The sequence below is a fragment of the Bombina bombina genome, chromosome 4 (assembly GCF_027579735.1).
Source record: "Bombina bombina isolate aBomBom1 chromosome 4, aBomBom1.pri, whole genome shotgun sequence".
Lineage (NCBI taxonomy): Eukaryota > Metazoa > Chordata > Amphibia > Anura > Bombinatoridae > Bombina > Bombina bombina.
This window is the reverse complement of record NC_069502.1, coordinates 863305-875898: the sequence shown is the minus strand read 5'-3', so window position 1 is coordinate 875898 and position 12594 is coordinate 863305. Positions and strand designations below refer to the sequence as shown.

The window sequence follows — 12594 nt, the reverse complement described above, 5'->3', positions numbered from 1 at the left end:
TGTAAATTAAAAAAAAAAAAACTTTTTTGACTGTGAAACATCAGTCTGCTAGTGTAATCTAATAGCAGTTGCCTGCCTGCCAGCGTGTGTGCCAGGCCCACTTGCCCAGTGCCACCACTCATATCTCGTGTAACAGTAGTGTAAATTTAAAAAAAAAAAAACTTTTTTGACTGTGAAACATCAGTCTGCTTGTGTAATGTAATTGCAGTTGCCTGCCTGCCAGCGTGTCTGCCAGGCTCAGAGCGTACACTGTGCCCACTTGCCCAGTGCCACCACTCATATCTGTTGTAACAGTAGTGTAAATTAAAAAAAAAAAAAAACTTTTTTGACTGTGAAACCTCAGTCTGCTAGTGTGATCTAATTGCAGTTGCCTGCCTGCCAGCGTGTGTGCCAGGCTCACAGCGTATACTGTGCCCACTTTCCCAGTGCCACCACTAATATCTGTTGTAACAGTAGTGTACATTTAAAAAAAAAAACTTTTTTGACTGTGAAACATCAGTCTGATAGTGTAATCTAATTGCAGTTGCATACCTGCCAGTGTGTGTGCCAGGCGCACTTGCCCAGTGCCACCACTCATATCTGTTGTAACAGTAGTGTAAATTAAAAAAAAAAACTTTTTTGACTGTGAAACATCAGTCTGCTAGTGTAATCTAATTGCAGTTGCCTGCCTGCCAGTGTGTGTGCCAGGCCCACTTGCCCAGTGCCACCACTCATATCTGTTGTAACAGTATTGTAAATTTAAAAAAAAAAAACTTTTTTGACTGTGAAACATCAGTCTGCTAGTGTAATCTAATTGCAGTTGCCTGCCTGCCAGCGTGTGTGCCAGGCCTACTTGCCCAGTGCCACCACTCATATCTGGTGTAACAGTAGTGTAAATTAAAAAAAAAAAAACTTTTTTGACTGTGAAACATCAGTCTGCTAGTGTAATCTAATAGCAGTTGCCTGCCTGCCAGCGTGTGTGCCAGGCCCACTTGCCCAGTGCCACCACTCATATCTCGTGTAACAGTAGTGTAAATTTAAAAAAAAAAAAACTTTTTTGACTGTGAAACATCAGTCTGCTTGTGTAATGTAATTGCAGTTGCCTGCCTGCCAGCGTGTCTGCCAGGCTCAGAGCGTACACTGTGCCCACTTGCCCAGTGCCACCACTCATATCTGTTGTAACAGTAGTGTAAATTAAAAAAAAAAAAAAACATTTTTGACTGTGAAACATCAGTCTGCTAGTGTGATCTAATTGCAGTTGCCTGCCTGCCAGCGTGTGTGCCAGGCTCACAGCATATACTGTGCCCACTTTCCCTGTGCCACCACTAATATCTGTTGTAACAGTAGTGTACATTTAAAAAAGAAAACTTTTTTATGCAACGTCCCTACAGACAACCAACGCTGGTTTCTGGGACCCATCGCCTTTCGCCATAGCGCAGACACTATTTCAGGTGGGGAGATTTTCTCTCTCACACTTCTATACCCGCTTGGTGAGACAAACAGAGACTCTAATCCAAACCAACATGCTAACGAGACTGGCCGAGGACCTTTCAATGGCGGTGACGGTACAAGACTTAACGGACAGCCTAGACCTTGCAAGGCGGGCTACACTTGCGATTACTCTCAGGGAGGCGCAGGTCAGACTACTTCACAGAGATTATATCACACCTCATAGACTATCTAAATGGAGTGATCGGTACCCCAACCGATGCATTAAATGTAGCAGGGTATCTCCTTCTCTCCTACATTATTGGTTTACCTGCCCGATTACCAGACGTTTCTGGGGCCATATGCAATACTGGGTTACAACCACGTTCCATATAGAGATAGAGATAACAACAGCGGAGATTTACCTCTTTAAGTGGGGCGACGCACATAAACGACACCATCAGATACTAACATTATGCATGCTGCTGGCAAGGAAGTGCATCTTGTCTAGATGGACCTCCAAACATCCTCCAACTATAGCTCAATTTAAATGTTTACTAATTAGACAGCTATACATAGAGCAATATGATGCACGCTTAGATACAATGCGTAGACTAAGGCCGTTTTGGAAAAAATGGTGCCCGTTTATAAACACCTTACACAGGGACCTGAAAGACCAAATCCTAAAACCGTTCTTACACTCCGAAATACTACCCTTGCTCAATATTGGAGAGGATGGTGATGCATCATTGGTGCAACCCAACTCCCCTGTTGAGCGTGCCAGCGGCGCGACTCTCCCAACCGAGATTATGCTTTTTTAATATGTCCCCCCTTTTTTTTTTTTTTTTTTTTTTTTTTTCCTTCTCTCTCCCTTTCTCCGCTCTCTTCCCCCCCTTTTTCTTCACCTGTCCCTCTTCCATGAAGGGTACTCTCAGGGTAAATTTAAGACTTTGTTGTTAGTATGTTATAAAATGTTATACACTGTTTAGATGTTTGATAATTAAAAGAAAGAAAATTTTTGTAAAATCAGGGCAGATATGACGGACTTTAACCTGTGATTATAAAGAGACTCTTACTCAGATGCATCAGGGTTAATTGAATCATTCTCGGATGTTTGACCTACTTTTCATCATGGAATTAAACTTTGTTAACACACCCCACCATGTCTTATTCCGGGAACCTGTATCATCATGATGTATTTGTTATCTTGTAATTTGCTTTTGCCAATGACCTTGCATCTGATTGTTCTGATTGTTCCTGTTGTATTTGTTCCTGACTAATAAAAAGAATTTAAAAAAAAAAAAAAAAAACGTTTTTGACTGTGAAACATCAGTCTGCTAGTGTAATCAAATTGCAGTTGCCTACCTGCCAGCGTGTGTGCCAGGCGCACTTGCCCAGTGCCACCACTCATATCTGGTGTAACAGTAGTGTAAATTAAAAAAAAAAAACTTTTTTGACTGTGAAACATCAGTCTGCTTGTGTAATCTAATTGCAGTTGCCTGCCTGCCAGCGTGTGTGCCAGGCCCACTTGCCCAGTGCCACCACTCATATCTGTTGTAACAGTAGTGTAAATTAAAAAAAAAAAAAAATTTGACTGTGAAATATCAGTCTGCTGTTGTAATCTAATTACAGTTGCCTGCCTGCGAGCATGTGTGCCAGGTTCACAGCGTATACTGTGCCCACTTGCCCAGTGCCACCACTCATATCTGTTGTAACAGTAGTGTAAATTTAAAAAAAAAAATTGACTGTGAAACATCAGTCTGCTGGTGTAATCTAATTGCAGTTGCCTGCCTGCCAGCGTTTGTGCCAGGCCCACTTGCCCAGTGCCACCACTCATATCTGGTGTAACAGTAGTGTAAATTAGTGAGGACAAGGAACGGGACATGGCTAGCTTGGTATCCAACCTTGTGCAAATGGGGAGTTTGTGGTTGTGCAAATGGACTGTTTGCGGTTGTTTGCGGTGCGTTAAAGGGACAATCTAGGCCAAAATAAACTTTCATGATTCAGATAGAGCATGTATTTTTAAACAATTTTCCAATTTACTTTTATCACCAATTTTGCTTTGTTCTCTTGGTATTCTTAGTTGAAAGCTTAATCTAGGAGGTTCATATGCTAATTTCTTAGACCTTGAAGCCCACCTCTTTCAGATTGCATTTTAACAGTTTTTCACCACTAGAGGGTGTTAGTTCACGTATTTCATATAGATAACACTGTGCTTGTGCACGAGAAGTTATCTGGGAGCAGGCACTGATTGGCTAGACTGCAAGTCTGTCAAAAGAACTGTAAAAAGGGGCAGTTTGCAGAGGCTTAGATACAAGATAATCACAGAGGTTAAAAGTATATTATTATAAATGTGTTAGTTATGAAAAACTGGGAAATGGGTAATAAAGGGATTATCTATCTTTTAAAACAATAAAAATTCTGGTGTAGTCTGTCCCTTTAAACGGGGAGTTTGGTCTGTCACTGTGAAGCGGGCATAACCCTTACACTACCTGATCTATACAACATCATAACTGATGTTTTAAAGCACGTTATTCCAAACAATTTAGCAATGTTAGGTGATTTATGCCCTTTATGGCTTAAAAACAGACTCTGCATCAACTATGTAATTTTCCATGGGAATTTTGCCATGGATCACCCTCCGGCATGCCACAGTCCAGGTGTTAGTACCCTTGAAACAACTTTTCCATTACTATTGTGGCCAGAAAGAGTCCTTGTGGGTTTTAAAATTCGCCTGCCTATTGAAGTCAATGGCGGTTTGCCCGTTCACGAACAGTTGCAAAAGCTTGTGTCCGCCGTTCGCAAACGCAAATTTTTAGGTTCACAACATCACTATTGTCAAACCAGGATGTCCTGGGAGTTTACTGTCATGAGCCCAGAACAGTACAGGAGTGCGTAGGTTCAGAGGTACAAAAAAGATATCAGAAGCTACGGGGGCTTTAGGAGGTTCACTAGACTGGGCATGTTGCAGTGTTTGAAGAAGGGTGGTATTCAATTGAGCAATCACACAGGAGGGAGGTATGATGTGTTCAATAGGAGCTTCAGAGAAATCCCTTGAGTGAGGAAACTGACGGGAAAGGGCATCCACTTTCTTGTTTTTGGTCCCAGCAAGATAAGAGACCACAAAGTTAAAACGGGAAAAGAACAAGGCCCACCTGACCTGTCGAGGATTGAGTCGATGAGCAGTCTCTAGGTAATTCAGATTCTTGTGGTCGGTAAGAATCTAAATGGGATTAACGGTGCTTTCCAACCAATAACGCCATTCAGTCAAGGCCATCTTAATGGCTAAGAGTTCACGATTACCCACATTGTAATTCCTATCTGCAGGAGTAAAGCGTTTGGAAAAAAAGGGCTACAGGGTGCAACTTGGAGGTTAAAGGATCCCTTTGGGTAAAAAACTGCTCCAGCCCCTATCTCAGATGCATCAACCTCTAAAGTGAACTGTAGGTCAGGACCAGGATGGTAGAGCACAGGAGCAGAACAGAAAGCCTTTTTAAGACGAGTGAAGGCATATATGGCCTCAGGGGGTCAATGTTTACAGTCTTTGTTCCGTTTTGTTAATTCCGCGAGAGGAGCGACTGTTTGAGAAAAGTTCTTTATAAACTTGCAGTAATAATTGGAGAACCCCAAGAATCTCTGCAATTCCTTTAATGAAGTAGGTTGAGGCCACTCTAAAAATGCAGTGAGTTTAGCAGGATCCATGGCAAAACCTTCTTTTGAGATGACATAACCAAGGAACTGGATCTGAACTTGGTCGAACTCACATTTTTTGAGTTTGGCTACCAAAGAATTGTTCCTGAGACATTGAAGTACTTGTCTCACATGCTTATGATGCTCCTCCAGAGTGGAAGAGAAAATAAGGATGTCATCCAGGTAGACAATGACAGTGCAATTGAGGAGGTCATGGAAGACATAGTTGACAAATGCCTGGAAGACTGCATGGGTGTTACACAGCCCAAAAGGCATTTTGAGGTATTTGTAATGCCCTGATCTTGTGTTGAAGGCGGTCTTCCATTCATGGCCTGGGAAGATACGGATCAGATTGTATGCCCCTTGTAAGTCCAGCTTGGTGAAGAAGCAAGCATTCTGGAGTGAGTCATAGAGCTCGTGATCAAAGGAATAGGATAGCGGTTCTTGATAGTTATGTTGTTTAAGGCCCTGTAGTCGATGCAGGGTCTGAGCCCACCATCGTTCTTACTGACGAAAAATAAGCCTGTCCCAGTGGGAGAGGAGGAAGGGCGAATGAAGCCTTTAACTAGGTTCTCTTAGATATTCACCTCCATGGATTTGGTTTTGGCTTTGGAGAGTGGATAAGTCCTCCTTTTAGGAAGTGGGGCTCCAGGAAAGAGGTCAATCTTGCAGTCATATGGATGGTGGAGTGGTAGCACGTTGGCTGTTTTTTTCTCAAACATATCTGCAAAGTCTCTATACTAAGGGAAAGTTTGGAGGAGTCTGTATGCTGGCTATGGGTTATGCAGAGTAGAGGAGTGACTTTAGCAAGGCAGGAATGGAAACAGGAGGTACCCCAGGAGGCCAGTTGTCCTTCAGCCCAGTAGAACTGTGGATTGTGTATATGAAGCCAAGGAAGGCCAAGGATAACAGGCTGTGCTGGGGAATGAATAACCTTAAACTACAGCTGTTTGGTATAAAGGACTCCCACAGTCAGGGTCAGGGGTGCTGACTCAAAATGGATCAACCCTGAACCAAGGGGGGTGCCATCCAGGGTAGTTATTTTGAGACAATGGGGGGTAGTTATCAAGCCGTCTACTTTACCTGCCTTCGCCGGTCCAATACGCCCGCCTAAGCTCGCCTACCATCGCCGCCGCGGACCTTTAAAATTTCGCCTAAGTTATCAAAAAAGCTGTCAAAAAGCCGGGCACCAAGTACAGGGTGATGAGCAGCAGACTGTGAGAGTTATCACTCATCCGATCTCACTGCTCTTCGGCTTTTTCACAGCTTTATTGATACCCCTGTCACTAAGCACCCACGCTAACTACACTGTTCTACCCCCTATACTGGTGCCCCCGGAGCCCCCCACAACTAAATAAAGTTATTAACCCCTAAACCGCTGCTCCTAGACCCCTCCGCAACTCTTATAAATGTATTAACCCCTAAACCGCCGCTGCCGGACACCGCCGCCACCTACATTATACCTAGTAACCCCTATCCTGCCCCCCTATACCGCCACCACCTATAATAAAGTTATTAACCCCTATCCTGCCGATCCCAGACCCCACCGCAACTAAATAAATGGTTTAACCCCTAAACCGCCGCTCCCGGACCCCGCCGCAACCTATATTAAACTTATTATCCCTAATCTGCCCCCCCTACACTGTCGCCACCTATAATAAATTTATTAACCCCTATCCTGCCCCCCCTACACCGCCACCACTGTAATAAAATTATTAACCCCTAAACCTAAGTCTAACACTAACCCTAACACCCCCCTAACTTAAATATTAATTAAATAAATCTAAATAATATTTCTCTTATTAACTAAATTAATCCTATTTAAAAATAAATACTTACCTTTAAAATAAACCCTAATATAGGTACAATATAAATAATATATTATTTTTATTTTACAGGCAACTTTCAATTTATTTTAACTAGGTACAATAGCTATTAAATAGTTATTAACTATTTAATAGCTACCTAGCTAAAATAAAGAGAAATTTACCTGTAAAATAAAAACTAACCTAAGTTACAATTACACCTAACACTACACTATACTTTAATAAATTATTCCTATTTAAAACTAAATACTTACCTGTAAAATAAACCCTAAGATAGCTACAATATAATTAATAATTACATTGTAGCTATTTTAGGATTTATATTTATTTTACAGGTAACTTTGTATTTATTTTAGCTAGTTACCTATTTAATAACTACCTAGCTAAAAGAAATACAAAATTACCTGTAAAATAAATCCTAACCTAAGTTACAATTAAACCTAACACTACACTTAGTAGTGTTAAATTAAATAAATTAGCTACAAATAACTACAATTAAATTAAATAAACTAACTAAAGTACAAAAAATAAAAAAAGCTAAGTTACAAAAAATAAAAAAAATAATTTACAAACATTTGAAAAATATTACAACAATTTTAAGCTACTTACACCTAATCTAAGCCCCCTAATAAAATAACAAAGCCCCCCAAAATAAAAAAATTCCCTACGCTATTCTACATTAAAAAGTTACCAGCTCTTTTACCTTACCAGCCCTTAAAAGGGCCTTTTGTGGGGCATGCCCCAAAGAATTCTGCTCTTTTGCCTGTAAAATAAAAATACAACCCCCCCAACATTAAAACCCACCACCCACATACCCCTAATCTAACCCAAACCCCCCTTAAAAAAACCTAACACTACCCCCCTGAAGATCTTCCTACCTTGAGTCGTCTTCATCCAATCCGGGCGATGTCTTCATCCAAGCATGGCGCTGAAGAGGTCCATCATCCGGTTGAAGTCTTCATCCAAGCGGGGGCTGAAGAGGTCCAGCCAATCTGATTGAACTTGAATCTGATTGGCTGATTCAATCAGCCAATCAGATTTTTCCTACCTTAATTCCGATTGGCTGATAGAATCCTATCAGCCAATCGGAATTTGAGGGACGCCATCTTGGATGACGTCATTTAAAGGAACCTTCATTCGTCGGGAGTTCGTCGTGGAGGAAGGATGTTCCACGTCAGCGGGATGAAGATGGAGCCGGAAGAAAGAAGATTGAAGATGCCGCTTGATAGAAGACTTCAGCCGGATGGAAGACCTCTTCAGCCCCCTCTTGGATGAAGACTTCAGCCGGATGATGGACCTCTTCAGCCCCCGCTTGGATGAAGACTTCAGCCGGATGATGGACCTCTTCAGCCCCCGCTTGGATGAAGACTTCAGCCGGATGATGGATCTCTTCAGCGCCACGCTTGGATGAAGACATCGCCTGGATTGGATGAAGAATTCAGCTCGGCTGAGTGAAGACGACTCAAGATAGGAAGATCTTCAGGGGGGTAGTGTTAGGTTTTTTAAGGGGGGTTTGGGTTAGATTAGGGGTATGTGGGTGGTGGGTTTTAATGTTGGGGGGGTTGTATTTTTATTTTACAGGCAAAAGAGCAGAATTCTTTGGGGCATGCTCCGCAAAAGGCCCTTTTAAGGGCTGGTAAGGTAAAAGAGCTGGTAACTTTTTAATGTAGAATAGGGTAGGGATTTTTTTATTTTGGGGGGCTTTGTTATTTTATTAGGGGGCTTAGAGTAGGTGTAAGTAGCTTAAAATTGTTGTAATATTTTTTAAATGTTTGTAAATTATTTTTTTATTTTTTGTAACTTAGTTCTTTTTTTATTTTTTGTACTTTAGTTAGTGTATTTATTTGTAGGCATTTGTATTTAATTTATTTAATTTATTTAATGATAGTGTAGTGTTAGGTTTAATTGTAACTTAGGTTAGGATTTATTTACTGGTAATTTTGTATTTCTTTTAGCTAGGTAGTTATTAAATAGTTATTAACTATTTAATAGCTATTGTACCTAGTTAAAATAAATACATAGTTACCTGTAAAATAAATATAAACCCTAAAATAGCTACAATGTAATTATTAATTACATTGTAGCTATCTTAGGGTTTATTTTACAGGTAAGTATTTAGTTTTAAATAGAATTCATTTATTTAATGATAGTGTAGTGTTAGGTGTAATTGTAACTTAGGTTAGTTTTTATTTTACAGGTAAATTTCTCTTTATTTTAACTAGATAGCTATTAAATAGTTAATAACTATTTAATAACTATTGTACCTAGTTAAAATAAATACAAACTTGCCTGTAAAATAAAAATAAATCCTAAAATAGCTACAATGTAACTTTTAGTTATATTGTAGCTAGTTTAGGGTTTATTTTACAGGTAAGTATTTAGCTTTAAATAGGAATAATTTAGTTAATAAGAGTTAATTTATTTCGTTAGATTTAAATTAGATTAAATTTAGGGGGATGTTAGGGTTAGGGTTAGACTTAGCTTTAGGGGTTAATAATTTTATTATATGTTGCGGCGGTATAGGGGGGCAGGATAGGGGTTAATAAAAATATTATAGGTGGCGACGGTGTAGGGGGGCAGATTAGGGGTTAATAAGTTTATTTTTAGGTGGCAGCGGGGTCCGGGAGCGGCCTTTTAGGGGTTAAACTATTTATTTTGTTGCGGCGGGATCCGTGAGCGGCAGGATAGGGGTTAATACATTTATTAGGGGTGGCGGCGGTATAGGGGGGCAGGATAGGGGTTAATAGGTATTATGTAGGTGGCGGCGGGGTCCGGGAGCGGCGGTTTAGGGGTTAACATATTTATTATAGTGGCGGTGGGCTCCGGGAGCGGCGGTTTAGGGGTAAACACTTTATTTAGTTGCGGCGTTGTAGGGGGGACAGATTAGGGGTGTTTAGACTCAGGGTACATGTTAGGGTGTTAGGTGTAGAAACTACCATAGGAATCAATGGGATGTCGGGCAGCAGCGAACATGAACTTTCGCTATGGTCAAACTCCCATTGATTCCTATGGGATCCGCCGCCTCCAGGGTGGCGGTTTGAAAACCAGGTACGCTGGGCCAGAAAAGTGCCGAGCGTACCTGCTAGTTTTTTGATAACTAGCAAAAGTAGTCAGATTGTGCCGCACTTGTGTGCGGAACATCTGTAGTGCAGTGTTAATTTTGACGACAAATTTCAATTTAGTCTTAGTTTTAGTCTTTTGACTAAAATGCCATTTTAGTTTTAGTCGTATTTTAGTCATCTGAATTGTTTTAGTTTTAGTCTAGTTTTAGTCGACTGAATCTCCAGTAGATTTTAGTCGACTAAATCTCTAGTATCTACTGGAGATTTAGTCGACTAAAATCTACTGGAGATACAGAAGTGCAACTTTAAAATATAAAAAAAACAAAACTGTAAACTGTATTGGCTGTATTGCACATATTACCCAATATAAAAACTTTAACAGTTCTCTGTTAATAATTAAAACAAGTATCAAGTAACTCAACATAACAAAAAGTTTCTGCAGCTAGCACAGGCACAGCATAACTTAAATCCATACTCATGGGTTATGCTTATTTCTATAGGAAGAATCAATTGATTGTTCACAGATTCGAAACATTTTCGGCAACGAAATTATCACTGCTCTAGAACTTTGAAACAAATTATATAGTCCTGGAGTAAAGGTTTATTAACCTGATTTGATTTATGGTATTAAGGTTTGAACATGCAATACAGATTTAACAGATTTAACTGTTGTGGTATATAACATGTCTTTATTTATCTTAAAATTTAATAAAATTAAGTTTAGTAAATTTTACAAAAGAGCAGTAATTGGATAGGGATTGATTAACACCTTGCATAAAATGTTTTTGTCAGCAAATTTTGATTTAGTTTTAGTCATAGTCTTTTGACTAAAATGTCATTTTGATTTAGTTTTAGTCATAGTCTTTTGACTAAAATGTCATTTTGATTTAGTTTTAGTCATAGTCTTTTGACTAAAATGTCATTTTAGTTTTAGTCGTATTTTAGTCATCAGAATTTCTTTAGTTTTATAGTCATTTTAGTCTAGTTTTAGTCGACGAAATTAACACTGCTGTAGTGACGTAAGAATCGATCTGTGTCGGACTGAGTCCGGCGGATCGAAGCTTACGTCACTAAATTCTACTTTTGACGGTATCTAGGGCTTGATAACTAAGGCGAATCAGCCTCGCCACAAATTTCGCTGTGGAATTCCAGCTTATTTGAGGTTGAGGGCTTGATAACTAGGGGCCAATGTCTTTTCTGCAGAAGAGGCAAGCCGGCTTGAATCATAAAACGGTGATCCAGAAAGTTTCCAGCTGCCCCTGAATCAATGAAGGCTTGAGTGTGGACAGTATTCTGAAGGAAGGTAAGGGTTACAGGTACCATAATCTGAGTGGAATGAGGGGATTTTGTAGTGATCATGCTTAGAGGCACCCCAGTGTTATCCCCTAAGCATTGGCTTTTCCCGGCCGGATGTCACAGTTCGTTTGTTGGTGGGTGTTAGATCCACAATAAAAGCATAGCCTCAATCTCCTTCTTCTCTGTCTTTCAAATTCTGAAGGTTTGAAGGAGAGATCCATGGGTTCCCCCACTGGGGTAACTGGAGCTGTTGAAGGAGTAGAGGATACTGCTGAAACCAGATGAATAGGAGGACGGGAGGGAAGGACCCTCCTAGTTCTGTCTCTCTCGGCTTGTCTCTCCTGGAAGCAAGAGTCGAGACTGATACAAATCATTATAAAGTCATACAAAGAAGAAGGACTATCACAATAAGTGATTTCATCTTTGAGGCGTTCATGCAGACCCCTCCTAAAGGCTGCCTTGAGAGCACTGCCAAGGTGGGAAACTCAATGGCGAATTGTGCCACAGTCCTATTGCCCTGGCAGAGGTCCAGGAGAGACAATTCTACAGCAGAGGTAGGGCCAGAAGTCCCAAACACAGAAGATAATGCAGAAATGAAAGTATCAGCATCATGCATGGGTGGAGCGTTCTATTCCAAAAGGAGAGAGACCCAGGCTAGGGTCTTTTCTTTCAGTAAGGAAATGATAAAGGTTACCCTTGACTGGTGAGACTGAAAGGTATGAGGATCAATGCGAAAGTGCAGCCTGCATTTGTTAAGAAAACCCCTGCAATCAGTACTACCTTCATATTTGTCAGGCAATGGTATCCTGGGTATACTTCCAGAAGCAGAAGAAGAAGCCGCAAAGCTAGGAGCAGAGACTGATGGTACAACAACAGGAGCTGTATTCCTCGCTGTAACTAGTAAAGAGAGTTGAGCGGTTATAGCCTCTAGCTTGGAATCCCTATTCTGAAACTCTGTGGTATGGGTTCCCAACATCTGTCCCTGAAGATAAACTGCTCGTGCCACCTCATCTGGCTCCATGGCCCAAGTATAATGTAATGCTCGTGGGATACTCCTCTATCAGACCGAACTCGGCCAGTAGTCTTGTTATCTCGGCATCGAGCCAGAATGATAGGGAATATCCCCGAGCAGAGAAGGTTTGCAAGATGGCGTAAGCGGCACTCACCACAGGCAGGACAGTCCTCAGCGGTAACAGGCAGGAAAGCAGAGAAAGGTAGTTCAGGGGCAAACAACCAGAAAGGTCAGATAGCTAGGACCTGGCAACAGCAAGGCAGTCCAGAGGCAAACCACTAGGATGATCAGGCAGGCAGGG

At 40.9% G+C, this 12594-nt stretch overlaps 1 protein-coding gene across 1 annotated transcript in view; it reads left to right on the top strand.

The window, feature by feature from the left end:
- The first annotated feature begins 1502 nt into the window (after window positions 1-1502).
- LOC128655637 (vomeronasal type-2 receptor 26-like) overlaps window positions 1503-12594 on the top strand; it is a 36044-nt gene continuing 24952 nt past the window's right edge. The window contains exon 1 of the mRNA XM_053709228.1: window positions 1503-1616. Within this exon, the coding sequence (XP_053565203.1) occupies window positions 1503-1616 (114 nt within the window). The remainder of the gene's footprint in view (window positions 1617-12594) is intronic.